A 25,195-nucleotide genomic window follows, 5' to 3' on the forward strand; every position below is an offset into this window, starting at 1 on the left:
TGGTGTTTTTGGAAAACAGTTTATTTGGGAGTTACACAATATTTTAAATTTTCCAAAATACATCTTACTAGATCCCTACAAAAGAAATCTAAATAAGTACAACAGTATCAAATTAAATTTGTTGCAACAGATATTAAATATTTACTTCCACTAATATATACATACAAAATGCCACACAATCAGCTTGTTTACCCTTGGAATGTATGCTGCCTTCCAGCAGTTATGCTCCATCTCCATATCCTCCAGTTCCACAACACGAAGACCCAATATTAACACTTTGTACATCCTTTATTATAGGCAAAAATAAAGAGTTTGTTTTTGTTGGGGTTTTTTTGGGGGAGGGTTAACAGAAATTAACCCTCTGCAATCTCACAGCTGTGGTAGTTTGTCTACTGGGGTATCAAACTTGAAGTCTGCTGGGAAAAGATCTGGAGCTCGAGGGTAGATCAGCCTGTATGACTGTCTAATCGTAACATCAGCCACACCAGCAATATCACCAATTTCTACAACAAAAAGCAGAGAAGTGGTTAGTTTTTACTTTTGCGATTTATATTCAAGAAACCAGCAAGCATAACTTATCAAGAGGCACTGGACACTTGCTTCACTTGCAACTTCCCCAAAAGCCTGGTAGAAATGGTGTTAACTGTGGTGACTAATATTTTGGATACTTAAGCTTGTCTTCTTATGTGCTACAGTTCACCTTAACCTATAAATTGTGGAATAACAAACTTCAAATTGGAAGAGGGTAAAAGTAATTAGAAACACCTATTACATATGACCACCAGTATTTTAACAAATCATCATCAACTTCTAGAACTTCGTTTTTATGCTTTGATTAAATATAAGCAAAAACAAGCAAAAAACTGAGCCACAGACAAAAACTGATACCTTCACTTAAGCATGAAATACATTTACCTTAAAATGCACCAAGAAATAAGGCAGAGGCACACACCACTGTCTAACAAGCTAAGGGAACACTTGTTTGAGATGCACAGAAACTTAAATTTATTCAAGAGTTAGTAAAAAAAAAAAAGTCAGGAATTTAAACATTGAACTGCATGAGAGCCTTCAGCACTGTCCAAAACCACTGGAGCAGCGTGAGCTGTGGTGTCCATGGCAAGCAGCAGTATTTTAATTATCACTCTTAAGAGATGCAATCCAGTAGCTCACAACCAGCAAGGATGAAGGTACTGAACTTCCTGGGCTCCAGATCACTCATAGGCCCAGGAAAGTGCCAACAGGATGGAAGCTCCAAGGACATAAGCAGTTACAAATGCAGAACACAAAACACAACCTGACAGATAAAAACTATTTTTTATCCAAAAGGAATGCTCCATTAAGAAATTGCTACATTTTCAACATTTCTGATCTGGACTGGACAACTCAGAGGAGCACTTGAATCCATTTCTCACATCAAGTTCTACCCCCTGCAGCCTTAGTAAACTTCTTTCTCCAGACATTGCTGCCCTGTAGCCTCATTCCCTTGAGCCCCAGCAGCTGATCCATGCTGCTCTGCAGCTCAAGAGCCCTGAACTCCTTACTGGCTCCCCACCGGCTACCCTACCAGCAGGGAATCTGCCCCAGCTGGTCCACAGCAAACCTTGCCATCCCACACTTTCCATCTTTACCACAGGCTCACAGTAAGTCAAGGACCATGTACTAATGCAGGCAATTCCTTGGCTGCAGGAATGATTAAAGATTTGATGTAATTCAAAGCCCAAGTGGCTCCCTGCAACTGCCATCAAGTTCCTGTGTGGAATATTTTAGAGCAGAAAAATGGACACACAAAAATATATGTGAACTTAAATTATTATGCTCATGTGAATGCACAGGTCCATTGCATTCAAGAATCCAACTCCTAATACCAGAAGAAAATTAACTCAGTTTACACTGAGTATAGACAATTACTCCATGTTCATTCTGGGGACTGGGAGATCCTGGTTTGGTCCTTGCTCTATGCAGTTAGAATGAGCTTATCACTGTTTGCACATACCTCATCCAAGTTTTACAGCAATACTGAAGTTTCTTTCAGGAAGAAAGACATGGCAAACTAAAAACAAACCAAAAAAAGACCAAAAAAAGTCAAGTTTTACCTTTTTGCGTCCTTTTCTCTGAAGAAGCCTGTGATGCCATGTAAATAGCTGCAGCTGCTACAGAGATAGGGCTTCTCCCAGGAACCAAATCTAATTCCACAGCTTTCCGGGCAATATGTGTTGCTGCCATTTGTACTTGTTTGGGAAGACCCAGATTAGAACAGAATCGTGACATGAAGTCTCCAGTTGTAATCAAATCAACGCTGGTTTCCAGAGCTTTCAAAATAAGTTTAAAACATCGGCCTATTTCTTTCTTTGAAATCCTGGACACTGCACATATTTCTGAAAAAAAAGTATAAATTAAACCTTAGGCTTCACAGCATTTGTTGCTCCCAAAATAATCAAATTTGATTCTCATTATATTAAGACCCACAAAGAAGGACAATGTCCTGAAGGCCACCATCACTAAATAAGCTCTGACCATTTGTGAAACTTCAGTAAGTGCACATTTATCACAAGGCATTAATTAATACAGCTCACTTAGTAAGGGAAATTTGGTACTGAACGCTAGAGAATTGTATCTCTGTTAGGGAAAAGTTGCACTATTCACTACAGAACTGCTGATTCCAATTCAGTTAAATCAGTTATAACAGTCTCCACCATCCTCTGATCAAAGCAATGCCTTTTAAGTTTCACCAACACTCAAAATAACTTTCAAATGCTAAAACTCCCATGCCCTAGAGCCTACTCCACAAATACAACAAATTCCCACAGACCCTTCTACCGTCCCCTCAAAGGTGAGCTACAGCTGAGAACAACCAATTTGACAAAGCCCAGGAATAAGAAAACCAACCTCCTACAGTGACAGAAACTAAACATTTCCTTCATAGCAAAACTGAATCTCTATCATTGAAAATTTACCTTTAAATGTTCTTGGAACGCCCTCTTGCCTACAGGCTATGTAGAGACAAGCAGAAGCAATAGCATCATTACTTCTCCCCTTCAGGCTCTTTTGCTCATACACTTGCTTGAATAAATTATTTGTTCGATCCTTCAATGCAAGAAGATGAAATTTAATTAACTCTAGGCCATTTAATTAGCAGCAATATCAAAAATTCATGTGCTCATTATATTATGCTAACTAAGTCAATGCCAGAACAATTTAAGGAAGAGAGACATGAACTTACAACTATATTTCTAGGGAGGTTGATTCTGTCTGCCATGTTCGTAATTTCTTTAAAAGCATTCATCATCGCACGATCAGAGCTGCTCATAGTTCTGCGATTTTGGTACTTTGAATTCCCAAATTCATCAAAACTTGCTGCACCTGTGCCCTGAAAAGAAAAATTTGTATTGTCAATAATACAAGCAACTAAGCAACTTCCTGCTCACTTCAAGAGCAAACATCTTCCAGCTTTATACATTTTAATTCAAGGCATCGGTTCCAACAGTTGTGCAAATAAACATCACTGAAAGTAACTCAATCGAGCATCATTCCACACAAGTTCTAGACTTCACACCAGTCTCAAATCATGAATTGCTTCCCAGAGACCACAGATTACACAGGGCTTTTTCTTCCCTTATGTAACAATAGTTACACAGTCAAAAAGAGAAAGAATATATAGCTAATGTGTGCATCTCAATACTCCTGTCACCAATGCTGAGGTCCAGGATGATATTCTATCCCGCTCTGGTGTGTCCTTTAGGCTGCATCTGTGGTAGACAGGTGAGTCAGAAAAACAATTTTATGGTCAGCTGGAGACCAGTTGTTACAATGATAACCATCATAAGTGAATGCATGGGCAAAGAGAACACACAAACCAATGAGCCAGTCAAACCCAACCTGATACTGTGCCTGTTAGAGGCTGCAAGCCTTAATCAGAAAATGGAAATATCCATGTATTTTGACTTAATGGGAAAATCACTGGCCTCTTAAAAGAAAAGCTTGAGGTCTTCAGAGAATTAAGAGCCTCACACTCAACCTGGCAACTTTAAAACAAGCTTCCAAGGTACCATTCTGCTTGTACCTTACAACTTACACAGCAAAATGCATACTTCTATTAAATATGCAAATATGCCCAACCAAAAGCTCTAAAATGTTCAAAGTTTTCAATTTGCCCGCAGTCCAAAACAAGTCTTAACCAAATAATGCCATGTCAGATTAGTGATAGCTGATAATGACATGTCCTGGAAGAGAAGAGCAATTTATAATCTGTAACTTATATTGTCTAAATACGTGTTCACTGTCACAGTATGTAAGGGGCCCCAAGTTCCTTCAAGTGGAAACCATTTCTTCATAATTCCATCACGTGAAATATGGATTTCCTGAATCTGCAAGCATTTATTCCTTGCTGGTACCTTCAAACAATCTACCTAGGATGGGGCATCCAGTTTTCACTACAGACAGATTTGGTCATTTAAACAAGCCACCACAGACACTGACCACAGACACCACAGACACTGTCATTTTGCCAAAACCAGTAAACACAAAGCAGGTATTGATCTGTGGCTGACTGATAACCTGGCTAAGCACTTGCACACGGAGTTCTCAAACTGAATACCTAGCAATGGATTGAGATGTCCAGGCTGTACAAAGTGGGGCAAAGACACAGTGAACAAAGCACAGAACAATCCCTGGCATCACCTTTTTCTTCTCAGCTGCCCAGTTCCTTCCTTCCTGACCCATGTCCTTGGGAAGTGCCCTTCTATTTTAACACAGGCTATAACTCTGTCATCTCTGAGGTGCAGTTCTGCATTTAACAGATGTTTTCTGACAGCAATAACACTTGCTCTTGACCATTCACTTACATTGTTCCCTTTCCCATGTCCAAGGCCTCATGGACACCCCTCTTCCAGCAGCCCCAGTGGATCCCTCCCTGCTGAGACACCATCCGTGGTGCTCACACACCTTGACTCACTGTGGCAACTGAGGACTTCGGCACAGAACCCTCCTCACAAGTCTCCCTAGCTCCTTCAACAGTCTTTACAACAGATTCCAGAACCATTCATGGCTTTTTCCTACTACTCCAAACATCCTTTAATACAAAATAAGCACCCAGACGTGGATTCTGGCACCAACAAAACAGAGGGCTGCTCCAAAGACAATCCTACTTCCTTGGCTGGATGAACACTTCCAAATATTCAAAGGTTCCCAGTAAGATGCAAAGGTAAACAAAGAGCAAGAATAAAGTACAACAGACTTCAGGCCACAAAGAGCAATACTAGGCCTTCCATTCAAAAATTATGCCAAAACTTCCCTTGGCCCAAAGTATACAGATGTCTTAGGTCAAAAGGCTCCTTGCTGGCCATCAGTTATACCCCTGTTCCCTGCAGTGTGTTACATTTGTGTTTATCATGGCCTCCCAGACCAGAGCTATGCACACATGCTTACAAGGAACTGTATGAGTTCAAACTCTTGTAGATGCCAGAAGAGTGAGCACAAACAACAGCAAGTCCCCAGGTCCTTGTCTAGTCAGACTTTGTATCAGAGACTAATCTACCAGGAAATATTGTCCTGTCCTGGAGCCAGCAAGGATTCCCCTTCACCACAGGGATTTTCCTTGGACCACTGGTTAAGGAGAACCAAAAAAATTAAAAAAAAAAAACCAAAAAATTTTATGTTAGAATTTTAGAAATAACTATAACATTCTGGCAATCAAGTCACAATTAATGTCACACTTCACCATGCCTCCAATTGATCTGCATTGTAATCAGATCAACTGCAGCACACAGTATCTAATTTCATAGTTACAGCTCTGTGCCAGTATCCTGAAGACCGGCCTGTGGAATTCAAACCACTTCCAGCACTGCCAACTATGCTATTCACCCTCCTCTTCACAGGCAAATTAATCTTTGTTCCAATGCAGGCTGCTGCTGCTGCCTCAGACAGATGGGTTCCTTACACATTAAAACCAATTAGGAATTAATCCCTTTGCACAGGCAGTGCAGCTAACACATACAGACCACACATCCCTGCAGGAAGGGGCTCCAGAGCAGCACCTCCTGCCTTCCCAGAGGAAAGAGACACAAACCACTCTGTGAAGCAGAACTGACCCTCTTCCTCGACTGTTACAAAGCAATACTGCTGTAACTGGCTGAGACTCCATTTCCATCTCTGTTCCCAGGAGTCTACAAGAGACTTAACATGATGCGCCATGAGAATTATCAATGTCCTTCTCTTTTGGATTTCCCACAACACAAGCTGTGTTTTAGGGGCTTTTCTGGTGAGAGTGTTTTTGCGAGGGTGGAGAAGGTCAGCTGTAAAGATTTTACTATCTGCAGTCCTACCTCAAGCAGAAAGAAATAGCCCTGGTCCTGTCCCATATGAAAGGTTAAAGCCATCTCTGGCACACAAATATGGGGTCCACTCCAGGCCCTTCTAAAACCTGCTGTTAACTGGGAAAATAATAATCTTACCTTGTTTCATTCTCTGGAACTCATAAAGGTTGTTCTGCACTCTGTCAGATACTACTTACCATCTTCATGACTACACCAATTTCACCCTTGCTCAACCCCTGTGTCTATCTAGTTAGTGTTCAACCACTGTGTCTATCTAGGTCAATCCACATCCCAACCTACTGCCAGCAGGCATCTCAGATGACTGCTTGAGAAATGTACTACTTTGTTGCTGCAAAATTCATGTCCTTTCTGCACTGACAGGATATGTCTTCAGCATCTTCTGATAAAAGCCATTCACTTCCTTCCAAACGACTGAAAAAAAAGCAGTCCCTGATACAGAGCTCACATCAAGGAACTGACATCGCAGAGCTCCTGCTTACTAGCAAGACAAACACAGGAACTCCTGTGCAGAAAACATCCTGGTTTGTCAAAGGGATTCTCAATTTCCCATAGAAAATAATGCACCTCTTCTGCAATTCCTCCCTGTGCAAATAAAGTATCCACAGTTGGACTGATTGCCCCATCTACAATCCCAAACACAATCCCGGCAGCTCCAGCACTTTTTACTCAATTCTCATAGGTTAAATCATGCCACACTAAAACTCTCATCTTGTCTTTATGGAATGGCACTCTTTGCTACAGCAAGTTTGCTCCTGCCTATTCTGGGATGTTCTGGTTTACAGCAAAACTTTCGTTAGTCGAATGTCCAGCTCTGAAAGTCATTAGTTTTCATGGGCAAACGAACTTTCCAAACAAGTTCCTGTGTCTTTAATTCTCTCACTAAGGTTGCTATCCCTCTTTATTCCAAATTATGATCTGAATGTCCAGAGGGAAGGGGGTTAACAGCACAAGTCACCAATCACCTGGACACAAAACCTGTCTTTAGCTGAAATGTCTTTTGTCTTTTATAGTGTGTAGGGTCTAAAGGAGCTCAGGTCATTCTACTGACCGAATCAAACTGAGCTCCCCGAATCAAACTGAGCTCCCAGAAACAAACCTTATATTTACACAGCCCAGAGTGAGAAACAATGTGAACCTTGAAGCAAACAGTCCATTTCTTCATCTGTCTTTAAAGGTACAGATCTTTATCACAGCTGACCAAATCAGCAACAGAAGTCCAGGACTGAACTACAATATTTCTGATCCTATACAGGTGGTATTAGAATTCCGGTACTTCTACAACACTGCTTCACAGAGCCACTTAGCAATGCCAATGTTTTAATGAAGCAGTGCAGAAATTTGTTTCTCTGAATATACTCCAAAAGCCACCTATAATCATAAAATGTGATAGGCAGCAATGCTTAGAATTGTCCAAAACCCTACTTGGACATTTCCTCAAAGAGAAGATTTCTTTTTCACTAATGGTGAAAATTAGCTGCCCATCAGTATTCACTTGTCGACTTCCTCACTTTTAACCATCCTTGCATGAAAAGTATGCTGCACCCTGCCCTATACATACATATCTAGGCACTTCATCCTAGCAAAAACTGGGACAAAAACTTCTGAGAAAACACATAAAGCAGCAAAATGTTCTTAATCAGCAACTGCACCTCTTTTCATGAAACATTCAGGAAATCCACAAAAAGTTAATTTGAATCTTGCAGTAGAATATGAAGAAGAAAGTACAACAATTAAAACTTACCTAGGTCACTGCTTCATTAAAGGGAATGCATTTGTGTGACTAGTCCTGCTTGCTCTCAGGAGAAACAGCAAGATATGATTGAACCACAAAATTTCAACCCAAGTATAGATGGGCTACTTTCCTTTGAGGTACTCACACCATGAAAGAATTCTACATTTAGTGCTTTAACATTAATTGAAAGAACATGTACAATGTGGTCTCCAGGTCTCCGATATGAATCTGATACAGACTTTACTACCAAAAAAGGCAGCATTAGCTATTGAGATCTCAACATTAATTTCAGAACCACCTCAAATACACTTGCTAAGTCAAAGTATACTTCTTTTTAAATTGCAACATCAGCTTTCCTATTTATAGCAACATATCTGAGTGTAGTAAGTAGCTCCACAACACTGCAAACCTTCTGGTTTTTTTGCAAAGGTTGGCTCTTTCCTTCTGTCCCCAGGAAAGGGCCACATTTTATAGACTGTTGAAACACGCAACTTCAGTTCAGGTGAAAATCTCTTCAAAAATACACATGTTGTATAATTTCTCTATGGAAGTATCATCTAGTACTTGAAATAAAAGCACTCAGTAAAATTTAGCATTTCCAGTGTTACCTTGCCAATCATTGTACTCAAGTCGCCATCACTGAGCAAAGGATTCTGTGTGTCCCCCACTCGAGATGGGTCTTTGGTTGCTTTGTCATTGCTGAATGTTCTCCACTCCGAGCCCACGTCTATGACCCGGTCACCTGGGAACACAGGGTAACACAAAGTCTGCATTGACACAGTGCTTTAAAACATTGCATGAAACATTAAGGCAGGCATCTGAGCTCTGCACTCCAAGGAGGCAGTCTGCTGGCATTCCCAAACACAGCAGTGACTGGCAGGACAACAATCCAGAATGTTCAGGATCTACAATGGAAAAAAAATGCAACTAGAGCTGCACAGAAGACATAAATAACTAAAGAAATGCATCCTGAAACCAGGAACTGTCACCTTTATTGATTATCCATTAAGAACATCATGGCATTTCCAATACACAAAAGGAATCGAGATCTCAATTTCAAGCTGAAGTCAGGACTGCCTGTGGATTGTTCTCAATGAGTCAGCTGTTGTAACTTTACAAGTTTATCACACTTGCCATGTGTTAATAGTGCACACACAAATTACCTATCATGCACAATCCCATCAAGCTATAGTAAATTACTTCTCTTGAATCATTTCTAGGTCCTTTGTACTCTCAATTTCGTACCTTCTAACCCACCATTGATGACATTTTGCAGTTCAATTTTAGTTCTTGAAGACAGTTGTGATCCTGCCCAATTTCATGATGCTTGACAGTATCAACATAAAATATATATACTCAACTATTTTTTCCTAAACACAATCAACCCTGTTATAACTGGAAGATTTTCAGTACAGATTCAGAATAAACAGGAAAAGCACCCATTTTCTGAATGAAACAACTTTCCTTGCAGTCCTCTCTTTATTTCACATTCACCTAAACCTTTCCTACAGCAACTTACCAGTTTGAGAAATAATTCTCACAAACATTGTGATGCAGGCAAAAGCCCTACAGTAAACACAACAACAGAAACTTGGGGGAAAAAAAGAAACACAGAAGAAAACACAAACCCCAGCCCCAAACCCAGTACAGTTCATTGTATTCAAAGATCTGATAAAAGCTGCATCACAAAGGTGTTGCCTCCAGAGCAATACTACAGAATTTTTAAGAAAACATGTACAAAATAACACAAAAGGAACACTTCTCTTAGTGTTCTGCAGTAAAGCACAATACAGCTCAGAAGAAACTTCAGAATAATTGGTAGCCTTAGCTAAACCTGAGGGAAAATTAATCACCTTTATCAAAGTTTAAGTTTGTTGTGAGAGAAATGTCTGCAAAAAAAAGTAGCATTGACTGCAGAGTTTACAGTATGCAAGTCTTAGAATCACAGAGGCTGATTTAACCTGGTGAAAACAGACTAAGAAAAGCACTCTGCAAACAATACAATATCTGAAGCAGGAGAAAATGCAGAAGGTGTGGACAGTGATGCAACTGCAGAATTCCCTGGGGGATACAAGGGGACTCTATTCTGACAGAATAACTCAATTTTTAACATACAATTATGCAAGGAGGATGCTTGAAACTGAAAGCTGTGAATGAACCAAAAGAAGTTGCTACAACAAAAAAACCAAAAACTTCAGGTTAAAGGTGTTCTCATCGATATCTGTCACACCTGCTCATAACTATGGCTCCACCTTTATTTACTGGTCTAATAAAAACCAAGAGGGAGAAGAAAAAAAAACCATTAAAAGCTACAGGGTTATGGATAGAATGAATCTGTGCTGCCTTTTACTCTTTCTGCTACAAAGGTCAACCCCCACACCCTTGGCAAGCTTGAATTTGCAGACAGTGTGCTCCTCTGACTCCTGGACTCTGTAAATATTTGATTCAGTAATGCTCCTTCTATGGCCTAGCAGTAACTTTACTTTTAGACAAACCCCAAATACTGTTTACAGCATCTAAAAAAAGCAAAATGTACTTAAAATTCTGGCATGGTATAAATAGAACACTGAGTACAGAGCAATGATGTAATATTTTTCCACACAAGTGGGAATGACCTAAATGACTCACTCAGGGATCTGCCTCTTGTGAGTTATGAACCATTCCTCCTCTAACAAAAAAGTTCTACATCACTGCCTGCTTTGATAAACGCATCACAAACAGAAGATTGAGACTACTATGTCAGAGTAAGAAAAGATTAAGTAGAACAAATCACTAAATATAAAGCATTTGTGTCATTAAGATGCAGTATGCAAATATCTTCATTTTGCCAAGAAATCTGCTACTACAGAAAAGAAGTTTTTCTGTATACTGTCAGTGTCACAGAAAATATACAGAAATCCTAGGCAGCACATTCCATCTTCCAAAAGGCTTCTATAAAAGTGTGACAAGCTAGAAGTATTAATGAAAATGGAACAAATAAGCCCACAGGTTTCCATAGATGGAAAATGTATTCAGTTACAAGCATGATTAGCTGGATTATCCCGTTCAACAAGAAACTAAAACAAGAAACAAAATGCAGCATTTATTATCTTTAGTTCTTCAATACATAAAAAACACTTTGGAACTGTGATATTAGTACAGATGCAATTAAGCCCCACCCTAAGTGGTCAAAGCAAAACTTTAAAATGCTAAATTTAGTCTCACAAAAAGACTAAATTTAGTACTGAGTTAACATTTCAAGCTCTAAACTCAATTTGCTAGGTCATGCCCTACTGACTGACTTTCTCAAGCTGGAATATGGGTCCAATAGTCCAACATGAGAGTAAAACAGCTCCCAGTAAGTACACTATACAGTTGTCTCTGCTTTCTCACATTCGTATATTGGTTTGGGCAACCCTCTAAAACTGCAATAAGGGTGGGAGTGGCCACATATTCCTTGGCTACTCCCTTTTGATGCAGTCCTTTTGAACAAAAGGGCTTCACTGGATACAGTCACGTTAAATACTCCTTTGTTTGACTTTCCTCTAACAGAGGATTTCACCTCCTCAGCTTCCTCCTCTGAAATACATACAAAAACAACAGTTTACAGAACCAAATCCTTGTGAAATCCACCTCCAGGCCGATATCCCAATGCATCTTTCTGAACAGATTAATTTTTCTCCATTGCTCCATTTCTTTTCATAAACTGCTCTTCCAGGATTCCGTGTCTCTTTAAAATACAGTCTAACAGACTAACACACAGGCTCCAGTGCAAACACACACTGCCAACTTCCCTGGTTGGTAACCAAATTCAGGTTACTCATCATCTGAAAAGCTCATTTAATAAAATGCAGAAGTGCTACGCAGAATGGAAAACTTCAGGCCAAAGTTACTTTTCTTCACAACTGACACATGCAAAGAACATGTGCTACATAAACGCAAAACCAAACTCAGGTCAGACTCAGAAATTAAAATAGACTTTTGAGCAGTTCTTAAAACTTAGTTTGAAATATCTACACATCTAACTTGCCATAACTCATAAAATATATGTATTTTCTTCTCTTTCTGCATTTTGCATTGTTATTTGCGTTATAAGAAGACAAGACAGCTTAAAATTGAAGATATCTAACCAAAACTAGAAATATGATGACATTCATGAGCTATGTAATCTTCCCTATCTAGTCTCTAAATACTGCTGAGAAGGCATGTTCTTAAATTCTCTTCAGAAGAGTTCTAATGTTAGCTGCACATTGCATTAAGTTCTGCATATTGCTAACTAATATTTTAATTTTAACATAAATACAGTATTAAAAGTTGATTTGCACTCTGAAGACCCAAAATACCTACTGATAGTAGAGAATGTTTCTTTCTCACAGTTAGTTAGGGAATCTGCTGCCATCTAGTGAGCGCATATATTATACTTTTAATTAAAAGCATTTTACAATGCCAAATTTAAATATAAATACGTGTGTATAGATATATAGGATTACACTTAAGTCTCAGTCAGCTCCTTATTAAGCAGAGTAATGAGGTGCTGTGACAAACTACAGTGAAAAAACTAAGGAGCAGGCTACAAGCTGGGGAGAATGAAGAAGACATGAAACTGCACAGAGCCAGGCTGAACAGAGTCAGATCAAGCTTCAGCTCTCAAGACTCTCCTAACTCCTAAATCACTTCTGCAACCTTCTTCTGGACTTGCTCCAGCAAGTCTCTCTCTTCCTGGTACAGAGAAGTCCAGAGCTAGACACAATATTCCAGGTGTATCTACTCCACATTCTATTTATTAGCTTACATATTGCCCCATATGGGAACACATGACCTTTTTTTCCATTTTTCAGCCTTAGAACTTCTATTAAGGACCAGATGTATTAAATGCTTCACAGAATAAACTCACAGAGAGGGGGAAAAAGAAATGAACATATAATTTCACAGTCACCACTATTTCTGGGCCTTAGTAAGGCATTAGTATTCTTTGTAAAAGTTATCTTGTTTTCAATAAATTGTCACCACCACAAATTTATCATCACAACCAGCAACACCAGTCTATTCACAAGACAGTTAAAAAAACTAAAGCAGGCTTTCAGATGGCTAAACAAAACATAAAACCCCCACAAGCAAATAAACAAAAAAGCCACAGATGATTTTAACTAGTTGCCAGACACCAACAGCATCACACCAGTACCAAAAGGCAACTATGGATTGAAACAGACAGTACAGCACCGCAGGCAAATGACTGCTACAAGAACAAAGGCTTAGCAGCTCCTGCATATCAAAATGATGACAAATCTAAAAGGACTTACAGGCTTCCTAAGCCATCAGCTTGCATAATAATTTTGGAAGAAGCAAATGAGAGTAGAAATGTTAAATGATCAGGTGGACAAGTCTGGGCAACTGAAGTTACACCTCCCCAGGACTTGAGGCCTTTAAAAGATTAAGAGCTCAAATAGTTGTGTGAAGGATGCTCCAAACTACAGAATCTCAATTTAAAATGTTGTGCCTGATCACAACATTTCACTACATCACAACATTTGAGACTCTTTTTCCATCAGAGGAGTTCAGACTGTTTCCAGCCCTTATTTGCCTAATTACCTTGTCAGGCTGGTAAGGAAGCAAGTTAAGAACCACTCCCTAAAGAGGGTAATTCAAAATGTTACTGTTACTTACTAGAAAAACCTAGAACTTCACCTAATGGAAGCAGTAGTGGCCCTCAAATACCTTAGGTCCCTAGCCAAAAACCCACGAACTAGAAAGCTTCCTGCACACTCCAGGAAATTTCATGCTAAGAGCAGTGCTTATTACAAAGCCTGACAAAAGATGCTAACTTTTAACATCTAAAGTCTGTTTCCACTCTTACAAGCATTACTGCCAAACACTCAGAAGCATCACCCTTTGCCTTTAAAGCTGAAAAGGGTTAGAATTAAAACAGACTATTTGAAATGCTGGCTGAAAAAGGCAAGCAGGTTACTTTCTTCATACCATAAATTTCCTGTATTAAGTATCTGTGAATGCTCATGCAAGAGTCAACTATTCAGAATGTCTTTAAGCATCAGTATCCTTTATCATTAGCTTTCCTCTAAATGTAGAGTCTTTTTCCAAGGGCCAACTTTTGTCACACACTTTTTAGTAGTCTGGACACCAAGTATGGAAAGGCTGCTAATACACATCCATATCTAAAGATTTTTGCCTACTTCTTAAGCAATACTTTGAATCAAGAATTAGTATTTTAAAGACTGACAATATTTGCAGAAAGGAGTAAACCTGTACATACAGCCAAGTATTAAAAGATTTTTCCCCTATGGATTTAACTGCCCCCTACTGGATGCAAGTCAGAAGTACTTAAGCACCTTCCCCACTTACTGGATACTACAAACTCTTGAAAAGAAATCAAAGGTTCCTTTGGTTTTTCAGAAAAAACAAGCAGCTATACAGAAGCAAGCAATCTTATCCCTAATGACAGGTATCCTGAGTAATGAACTGGCCAGTTGAGAGGCAATTGTGAAACCCCTTCCTACTTGTTTATTAAACGGCCAAGAGAAAAAAAAAACACCTATAGTATAGTCAAATCTTACCTCTTCTTCATGGACCAATTTGAACTTACAATGCACCATTTTAATCTCAAACGTGTCAGAACTATCAGCCAAACAAATCCTCAGACAGATTTTTGTAACAGCTGTAGTGCAGACCACAGACTATTGACTGTTTTCCCCTAAAATTCTTCAACTGAACACCCAGGTATACAGAGAACATGGCAGAAATGTCTGAATATTGGTCATAATCTGATTCAAAGCTTTAATGAGTTCATATGTGTCCAAGGATCCTCATCAGCTGGAGACAGACTTCTGGTTTTTTACCAAAGAAGGCTTCCCAAAGCAGATCCACAGAAGAGCACTGTTCCTCTCAGCCACACCTGCCCAGTGAAGCAGACAGAGCTAACCAGTTCAAGAAAATCACTTACTACACACCGAAAATAAATTCCTCACTGCTTAACTCCTGCGCACTAAGACAACATTTAATGAAGCTATCTACATAGAAGTTTAAGGAATGTCTTCAAAAGGTATTCCTAACCTTAGGTATTCCTTATACCTGATACTACACAGCAGTACAGGCCACCAGACTTGTGCTTATCCTCCTCTGAAATTCACATCACCACCTTGCTACATCAAGAAAATTCAGTGCTTTGTCTTCCACTTTCTCTCTGCTTTCCTCAGCCCCTTCTGGCATATGAGCTGATTCCCAGCCTTTTTTACTGCCTATAAGGTAGCAGGCAAAATAGCTGCCTGTCAAGAAAGAGGATTTACTAGCCTTCTGTTCTTGAACAACACCTTTTTCCCCCCACCAACCCTGTCTGGAGAATGAGATATAGTGAATGTTTTAAATGAACACAGAAGTAAGCCCTAAGAACTCTGTCCATGAACTGTTAGTGTAGCACATAGCTTAGAATGGCTGGAGAAAGGTAGGGATAATAAAACACTAGTCTTGTCACAGCAAATAGACCTGGACAGAGTTGTTAACTCTCAAATGCATGTCAATCCACACTAATACAAAAATTTCATGGATTATTATAATTTAGATCTCCAAGCACCTTTCAAGTAAAAAGCAATTTGCAAAAGGAAAAGTTAACAAGTTGGAAATAATTACCATGAAAAGACAGAACACAAACTAATCCACAAAAAGTAATAATGAAAAGGTAGATGAGAGGTTTTAGGAGAACGAAGCAGTATTTTGAAACAATAATACTCTCAACACCATCTTCAGTCATAAAGACATTAAAAGATTAAATTATTTTAATACTGCACAGCAAAACACCAGTGTATTCAGAACACATGGAAAATACAGTGCAAAAAAACCCAGCATACTAGATTTAACTTAAATTATTGAGACTAGAATGAAATCTCTAAGTAGAAAACAACTCTGATAAAAGACTTTTCTCAAAAATCCCTTTAAAAAGTAGTACTTGCAACATACAGGTCTGCCTAAAATATGGAATCCACTTGATAAAGTGATCAGCTCCTCTGTCTCCTGGCCTCCTCCTATTCACCCAAAATCTTCTATTGCTCTACCCTTTCAACTGATAAATGCAAGATAATAATACTAATTTAATCTCCTATTCCCAGAAAATTGATTACAAACCTGGAATTTATCTGTGCACCAGCTATTTTATCCTACAACACTGTTCTACATATAATAGTCTTACATTCTTTCCACAAAAAAGCAACTTCAGTTCTTTACCATGGCAAGCAAGAAAAACATCAAATGCAAATAACTCTTAGTTAAGTCAAAGACTGCTCGGTCTACAGCAAAAGTGCACACACACACACACAAGAAAAAAAAAATCTGTGAACTCACAGCAGTATGTACTTTACAGCAGTAAAATAAGAGCACAAATTCAGCATTTACCATTTACACCAGCAGTGCTCTGCAGACAATAAAACCCAATATTTTAAAATAAATCTGTAGCACTTCTTCAGCTACAAGATGTATTGATTTTTGCATGAGGAGGGTTAACTGCTCTAAATGATCCCTGTCACTGAAAGATTCCAATAAGCTTTAGTCCATCCCAAAATATATTTTCAGTGGGCTCTGCTCACATGTGATCACGATGCATGCAAGCCCTGAAACAAAACTTCCCTATGTAAAAACAGGAAATGAAATCTTTAGTCTCTTAAAGGGACCGTGCCTCATGGAATCTGCTACAAATACAGGAAAGTTGCATTTGGAACACATGAAAGCAAAATTTTCTCTTCACTCCTTTAAAACATTCCTACCTCACAAGCATCTCCAGAAAACAGGCATCAAGGATTGGATCTGGTTTACACCTTCTCTAAATTTCTTATCAGACCAGGTGAGAAAATATTTAGTGCTCTCACTTCTCTTTGGTCACTTCTCTTCAATTACTTATTGTCACCCTATTTAACTGGTTTTCCAAATTACCTGCTGGATACCCTAGCTAAGGAATTGGACACATAGAGGCAAGCTAAATAGCTGAAGGAATGCAACACACAATGAGAACAACCAGCACAATGCTGTTAAAGCCTTTTGGTGAGAAATCCACAGAATGCTTACCTAAAAAACATTTTTTATCTACTAGTAGCGTTGGTGGTAAACTGCACTAATTACAAACACATTAAAAACTCAATTCAGAAATAGTATCTATTAATATTCTAATGAACCTGCTCATTGAAACTGCTAATATTTTGAACTAAAGAATTCACCAATGCTATTACTTCAGAAAAAACAGAGGATAAACTCTTCAGGCAAGAATTCCTTGTGACTAGGTAACAGAAGTACATGAAATGAGACTAATGACAAATTCCAAGTTCCAAAAAATTATATTTATGAAGAAAAAGCTTTTCATCTTCTCCCAATACCAGAAATATCTTAAAAAGTTATGAACTGATCAAGATGGGCTTTTCTAAACTTTTGCTCAATCTCTGTGACAGCCATGCAAAGAGCTGAACCTGCACCAAAGTATTTTTAAGCAGTACCTTAGAAGCTTACTATCATATTTGAGTAGGAAATACTGCTGTGGATATTTGAATTTTTAACCAGCAAATTTATTCTGCTTAATTGACCTTTATCAGAATTCATGCAATTTAAACCACCCCTTCCTTTTTAACAAAGCAGTTATAACCCTTCCTTTACAGGTTTTAAATGGTTTCATGATTTTAAAGGAAACTGGTACTCAAGTTTAAATGTTTTAACATTTACTTTAACAATTTATGTGAAAGTTTGCATTTGCATAAAAAGACATATTTTAGTTGCTTGGCTGAATTAGTACTACCTTCACCACAAATGCCTTAACTTTCAGCTTTTCATGAAAATTTTTTAATTCAGCAAGGCAAAACAAAACCACCATAGTCTAGGAAAGACAGATATAAACTATTTGAAATATTTAGCAGCACTGAATGTATCACACACCCTCAAGGAGGATTTTTTCACATAATGGCCAAAAACAAATTAACAGAAATCAATGAAGTTTAAAGGATTATCATAATACAAGCGTGGAAAGTTTCCCATGATAAAAGGAATAAAGACAGTAAGGTACATGTAAGATGTTTACCCTAGAAAAGATAAATAAAAATGTATATGCAGCAACTTCCTCTTTCTCATTCAAACAAAAGACAAAGCCTAACAGGCCTTTCATTTTAAATATTTCATTATACTCAGAAATACAATTTAGTCTATGGAAGTTGCTGCTACAGAAACCAAGAAAAAGAGCTCCACAAAATTCCAGTGGGAAAATTTAGGATAGTCTTAAAAGCCTTGGGAGAAGTAATTAACAAACACACATGCTAGCAACCATATAAAGATAAATCTTTCAGGGTAGAAGATAACATCTAACTACTGGGAAACTGAGGTTGGTTGGGGTTTGTTTTTGTGTTGTGTTGGTTTTTTTTCTTATATGCAAGTTATTTCACAGAGCTTTTATAATATCTCTTATACTTTGCTGAATGAAAGAAGAGTCATGAATAAAAACAGAATATGGGACTGGACAGCACAATGCTCTAATTCATATTACAGCACATTTGAAATTTTCAGTCTTTTAAGAAAGTTTGATTATTTTTGTAGTGCAAGAAATTACCAGAAGACAGGCTATTCAGAGCAGTAAGCTTTTAGTAACAGACAATCACAAAAAAAAACCTAAGCCCCACACAAAAAACCACAACAAACAAACACACACCCCATCAAATCTACCACCCACACTTAGGCATCAAGAGATCACAAACCTACACACACCATTTAGGTTACATGGTAATTTATAAAAATATGAATAACTACTTACCTACTACTAGCCCACACTCAGAACAAATCATATCACCAGCTCTGTAATCCTCCACTAAAATGGAATCTGGATGATTTGGGCAAGTCACCCTCGGAAGCACATCCAAACTAAGAAACAAATGAGAAGTATTCATTACTATTAAACAAGCAGGCTGTATATCAAAAGCAAAAGAGTTCCTTGGTGATAACACTTCAGTAATACAGCACTTAATGATTTACATTATAGAATATTAACTTGATTATCTGAGCTGCACTTTTTATATGAATGCTGTAACTACACTTGACAATCAAGGCTTCAGATCACCTAAATTCCAATTTTCCTGTAATGTATCTTGTACCAAAATCACTTCAAATCAAAACATTAAAAATCTACATAACAGCCTTGATTAAATGCAGTGTAACTTAAACTACTGCTAAATGAAGTTTCCCAAGAAGTTAGAGGTGATTTCTTCATTCCAAATGAGCATTTTCACTCCTCCTACTCAGAACAGTATTATTTACCAGGTCCTTAACTCAGGAAGTAGTGCACATACAACATGTATGTTTGGAAAATTCCCAAGTCAAACACTGGCTTATTTTAAAATATTTGAAGAATAAATTCCATTTTAAATTAAGCAATTCATAGTGAAATCTTAAAAAATAATCAGATCCTAAGGCAATTACATGACAAGAAGTTCTGAAAACAGGGATCTCTTTTACACCCATGGATCTTCAAGAATTACAACTTCCCATAAAGCATTAGCATTATTTAATAAACAGCTTTTAGTTACTGGCTAAAGTAACAACCAATTGCTTCTAACCAAATGTTTTAAAAGTAAATAGCTCGTATTAACAATATGTTACATAATTCTACTAAAACAAATTATTTCAAAATTGGAGTATAAAGTGTTTACAATTGGGATCCATGTATTCCACAAAGCCATTATGCTCAAGCTTAAAAGCACAAGAGTACAGAAGTTGGTCTGAAAAAGTTTATCATGACTATTAACTTCTATCTGATTAGACCAAAAAACAATTTGTAATCCATTCAATTGTAAAAAATTTTCCAATAGAATTACTCTGAGTTACCCCATTTTCCACTATTATTTCTGCCATTAATTCAGCCTAACCTATACTCCCCATATTAATTTTCTTTTTTTAGATATTTGCAATGAGTCTAGAACACAAAAAAAACAGAACATTTTAATCCACTGACTCTTCAAAAAATGTCTGCAACCCGAAACTAAAACTGAAAATCAACATAACTATTAATATTAAAACCTCCAGAAAGCATGTCAACACAAGATGTTCAGATGTAAATTATGTTCAAAACATTACATGAAAGCTCTTCAGACTACCTTCCTTCTATTCCTAGCCACAAGTTTCATATGACAACACTGTTGACAAAGCACTCACAATCATCTGACATTTGGCATTACATAAAAGGCAGTGACACACCAAGCAAAAGGGAAATTAAAAATCCAGATGTCTCAAAGAATACCAACCATGTTTTGTTTCAGACTTTACCTTCATAAAACATTGCAAAAATTTGTCATCCCATCCCAATTTAACTCGGTTTATCTAATCTACCGACACATGTACGCTGTACTCCTTGCAATGGGTTCAATTTACTAAGCCACCTACACCCAAGGAAAATGCATGGCACGTGTGTAAAGGCCCATCCCAGCAAATAACTCCCGACTTGCAACAAGGCTACTCGGAAGCACTTCCTAGATCCTAGGACAGGTTTAGCAGGCGTTACAGAGTCGCTCCAAGTCTGCTCCGTGGGCTTTCAGGCTAGAAAGAGAAACTCGGTGTGTCTCCAGGAGGAAGGAATTCAGAACCCGAAACCGTCTGGTCGCTGACTAGAGCCGGTACGGATTTAGGGTGGGAGCCTAAAAGCAGTTTGCAGGCCCCGATAAGGTGGAGCCAGGCCGGGGAGCTGCACCTCGGCTCAAGGCGGCGCTGAGCACGGGCAGCAACCCATGGAGCCCCTGCACAAAGCCCACCGTGCCGGCCCTGGGCCAGCGGGGAGCGGGCTGGAGCCCTCCCCTCGGGCCAAGCAGCAACCCATGGAGCCCCTGCACAAAGCCCACCGTGCCGGCCCTGGGCCAGCGGGGAGCGGGCTGGAGCCCTCCCCTCGGGCCAAGCAGCAACCCATGGAGCCCCTGCACAAAGCCCACCGTGCCGGCCCTGGGCCAGCGGGGAGCGGGCTGGAGCCCTCCCCTCGGGCCAAGCAGCAACCCATGGAGCCCCTGCACAAAGCCCACCGTGCCGGCCCTGGGCCAGCGGGGAGCGGGCTGGAGCCCTCCCCTCGGGCCAAGCAGCAACCCATGGAGCCCCTGCACAAAGCCCACCGTGCCGGCCCTGGGCCAGCGGGGAGCGGGCTGGAGCCCTCCCCTCGGGCCAAGCAGCAACCCATGGAGCCCCTGCACAAAGCCCACCGTGCCGGCCCTGGGCCAGCGGGGAGCGGGCTGGAGCCCTCCCCTCGGGCCAAGCAGCAACCCATGGAGCCCCTGCACAAAGCCCACCGTGCCGGCCCTGGGCCAGCGGGGAGCGGGCTGGAGCCCTCCCCTCGGGCCAAGCAGCAACCCATGGAGCCCCTGCACAAAGCCCACCGCCGGGCCAGCGAGGCTGCGGGAAGTGGGCTGGAGCCCTCCCCTCGGGCCAAGCAGCAACCCATGGAGCCCCTGCACAAAGCCCACCGTGCCGGCCCTGGGCCAGCGGGGAGCGGGCTGGAGCCCTCCCCTCGGGCCAAGCAGCAACCCACAGACCCCCCTACACAGAGCCCACCGTGCCGGCCCCGGGCCGTGACTCCGGTTCAGCTGCTCTTGTGCACACTCTGCAGTTTCGGGAATTCCCACAGAAGACAAGCGTGAGCAAAACTGCCAGAAGTTTGCACAGAAGTACATTGGGGTTTCTTTAAGAGAAAAGCAATTTATTTTTAAAAGACTGAAAATAACCTCTGAGTTGCATTACACATATTTCAGTAAATCCTTGTTTTAACTCCTCAGCAGGTATCAGTAAAAAGTTATTTACAATGTCATGTTAATTCTGTACTAAGTAATTTTTTCTTAAATTTCCAATTTAAAAAAACCCTACTATTAGATAGTTACACTATATGGAAGAAGTAATTAGAAAAATCAGTCTGCCTGTTTATTCCAGTTCTTCAGGATCACTTCAGCTGCATCGAGTGTGCTGTCTTTCTGCAAAACAAGAAACAACACTATTACTGCAAGTACTGAGTTCCTGAAAAGAGTCAGACATGATTATTTCATCTCAAATCAGTATTTGGTTGCTTCAGCTGCATCCTGTAAATATCTTTTCAGCTAGTTTTTCATTGACAGTTGTTAGGTACAAATCTGGACAATACAAAGAATTCAATGCTGATTCCTTGAAAACATTTATTAGATATATTTAAAAGATACCATCTCAGTATTCATTTAATGAAAGCAATACTTACATAAATTCATGGCATTTAATGAAAGCAATACTTACATAAATTCATGGCATTAATGCAGTGATGTAACTTAGCAGCTCTGGTTTGGAGACATGCTAGCACACTTTCCTAATCCCTGTGAGTACAGATGGGATTTTTCAAACTCCTTGCAACCAGGTTATGCTGTAAACGACTTAAACATAATCCCTCCAAACTGTGTAGCTTGGCTCCAGCCTGGTGAGTCACAGAGGCAGTCTAACTTGAAACCATTAGTGCTGTTAATCAGGCACAGGTACAACCAGTAACTTCATCCTGCTTGTTACTGGCTCAGTTTATACCACAGACTTTACACTTCATCAGAAGAAGTAAGTAACACAAGGAGAACCTCCCCTTCATTAGTGTTTCAGGCTAAAGCTCTGATCTTTACACAGAACAGCTCAGGATTTGCACATGTTCCATTGTGCTGACTCTGTTACAGAACAATTGGGAAACATCTTAGGGCTTTGGGCTAATCAAAGTTTACATACCTGTCCCCAAAGTCTTTCAGCCTTTCAAGAACAGACTTAACGGGGGGAAGAATATGTGCAAAGAAGGTGCTCACAAAATGGCAAAAATCAGCCAATTCACAAAAAATCATGTTTTCTTTTGTAATTTGGAGCTCATGTGAAAGTCTGTGTGTTTTCAGGTAAGTGAGCTAAATTTGAAGGTGACCTCTTCACTGTTTTTGTTGTTGGACACTGAATGGACATAGGGCACACACTCTGCTATACAGTTATTCTCTGCTCTGGATTATGGGTATCACATTAATTGATAGCTTACCTGTCTCAATAATTTTCACTATCATCACTGGTCAAGAATGTTTTTAAAAATCAATACAATAAGCTTAAAAGGGCTACCCATCCAGTTATTTTCTGCCAGTTGCCCTTCCTGGCCATGCCACCTACACTGATGGTGTAAAATCCCTCAGCAAAAAGACAACTGAAGATACTTTGTGCTGAATTTTACATCAAACTAACTTTATGTTCCTAAAAGCTTTCAATACAAGAGATCCTGGGAAAAATGTAAGTCAGTCTCTTGCAGATTCCTGTACTGCATTGATTTTCAGGACACAAGCTTACCTTAATGAAGCAAAAACGTATGTACTTTTCAAACTGTTTCTTTGTCTCAAGAGCACAGAATGCTGAAAGAGGAATTGCTGACAGCTTCTGAAACATAAAACAGAAATAGCATTTGCTTATTTAAATGTGTATAAGAAATCTGGTTTAAGCATGACGATTTTACTATTCTGTTTCTGGAACTCTCCCAACACATGAGGGAAGTTCAGTTTTGTATGCACTAGCTAGGCTTGTACTAAATTCAAATCACTTTTCTTAGGCAAAATATTTCAAAGGTACTTTTGTACAACTAACACTTAAACTTCCTGAAAGAAAAGTGCTGGGATGTAGCACAAACCTACAGTGTAAATTTTCAACATACTTACGATATTTTAGTCACACTATTATCAGCAACACCAAATAATATTTTGAATGGAACAGCTCTACTACATTATTTAATAACTACAGTTGCACTGCTCTTGCTTTCACTAGAAAAGCATTCCTAAAACTAGAGTATGACTAAGACATCTTACCTTAGATGCTATCATCCATTTGACAAATTTATAATCATAAGGTTGTTTCTCATCTACATCAGAGAGATCCACATCTAAATGTAAAACAAATATGTTGTAAGATTTCCTAGACTCCAATGGGAAGGCATTCATTAACAGCATTTTATTACAGTTAATACTTAAGAATGAAGTTTATGTTTTATTTTAATATATAATTTTTAAATTATAGTCTAAGACGTAAAATAGGCCAACGGATTGAACCTTTTCCTTCTGATCTGAGCACTTGTTTTGTGTCCAAAGCAAATTCAGACATGTAGCTTGGAAGAAAGCCATGTAATAAGTCCAAGAAGTCCTGAAGTCTGGGCTATTGGGGAATCAGGGCTATGGAGGGTACTGAAGAGTGCATTTATTGCATGGACAGCAAAAATCCCTGAAAATGCAGTTTTCTCATCTGTGAAACTGGGATACCTAAAACTTCCTGACACATGATTAAACTGTGATATCTTTCTGTGTTTAAATATTTCTGTCTAAATGACAAATGCCATTTAGACCAATTAGTGAAAAGATGTGGAACTAAAAGACCTTCCCCTGTGGGAATTCTTTCTCTGAAGCTACCATAGCCTGAATTTTCAAAAGGTTTGTGAATCTTGGCAGCATTCAGTGTTTAGAGATCAGAATGCTTCAAAGAGCCTTTAGGGTGTGACTTCAGATTAGGGAAAAAAAAAACCAAACCAGAAAAAAGACCAGAAAAAAGAAAACACAAATGGTATTAACTATTATCCAGGCGCTTGATTCTCATTCTCATAATCATAGATATTTTGAAAATAGGAATGTTTATCTACCTCCTTTATCCGCTCTAAAAACTTGTCAAAGCTTTGCAAAACATGGACAAGTTAGGATCACAAATGCTTTGCTGAAGCTCATAAAATCTACCTAACCAGCTAAGGTGAAACTGATAATGTCAATCCCAGTTAGTACTCCTGACAACTTTATGCGCACATATGGGTGCATATGAGATGAGAATATAGTTTAAAATGAAAGCTGAAATTTCTCATTAACCAAATTTACTTTCCACACACTCTTTAATAAACTTTATACTGACTTAATGTGGAAACATCAACAATCATGAAGTATCCTCCATCTGGAATGACAGGCTTTAGTCCAGCCCCTTTCAGTAGCTGAGCCATACGATCACGCTTGCTCTCCAGCTCTCGAGACAGGGAGTAAAAATAGCAGTCAGGGTCATCCATGCGCTTATAGTCCATCCAGAATGCTTGTGCCAAAGCCTCCTGGAAACACAGGGTAAAAGTACTCATTAACACTCAGTACCCTCACAGACACTCATT

At 39.2% G+C, this 25,195-nt stretch overlaps 3 protein-coding genes across 3 annotated transcripts in view; 1 reads left to right on the plus strand and 2 right to left on the minus strand.

Moving 5' to 3' along the window:
• On the minus strand, positions 1-20,486 carry GTF2B (general transcription factor IIB). Its single transcript, XM_014307461.2, has 7 exons — positions 20,449-20,486; positions 18,827-18,933; positions 8,673-8,806; positions 3,221-3,367; positions 2,955-3,084; positions 2,094-2,375; positions 1-503 (listed from the first exon to the last, which is right to left on the minus strand). The coding sequence occupies exons 1-7, from the start codon at positions 20,484-20,486 to the stop codon at positions 370-372; spliced, it is 972 nt and encodes a 323-aa protein (XP_014162936.1). The 3' UTR covers positions 1-369.
• Positions 20,487-20,789: 303 nt separating this feature from the next.
• On the plus strand, positions 20,790-21,683 carry LOC106631842 (predicted GPI-anchored protein 58). Its single transcript, XM_014307437.1, has one exon. It carries the CDS (start codon positions 20,790-20,792, stop codon positions 21,681-21,683), a length of 894 nt encoding a protein of 297 aa, XP_014162912.1.
• A 38-nt stretch (positions 21,684-21,721) lies between these two features.
• Positions 21,722-25,195, minus strand: part of KYAT3 (kynurenine aminotransferase 3) — a 19,526-nt gene continuing 16,052 nt past the window's right edge. The window contains exons 10-13 of the mRNA XM_031057896.1: positions 24,952-25,138; positions 23,871-23,944; positions 23,362-23,448; positions 21,722-22,010 (exon numbers count right to left, since the gene is read on the minus strand). Of these exons, the coding sequence (XP_030913756.1) occupies positions 21,948-22,010; positions 23,362-23,448; positions 23,871-23,944; positions 24,952-25,138 (411 nt within the window). The 3' untranslated portion in view covers positions 21,722-21,947. The remainder of the gene's footprint in view (positions 22,011-23,361; positions 23,449-23,870; positions 23,945-24,951; positions 25,139-25,195) is intronic.

Source organism: Geospiza fortis, unplaced genomic scaffold (genome assembly GCF_000277835.1).
Source record: "Geospiza fortis unplaced genomic scaffold, GeoFor_1.0 scaffold403, whole genome shotgun sequence".
Lineage (NCBI taxonomy): Eukaryota > Metazoa > Chordata > Aves > Passeriformes > Thraupidae > Geospiza > Geospiza fortis.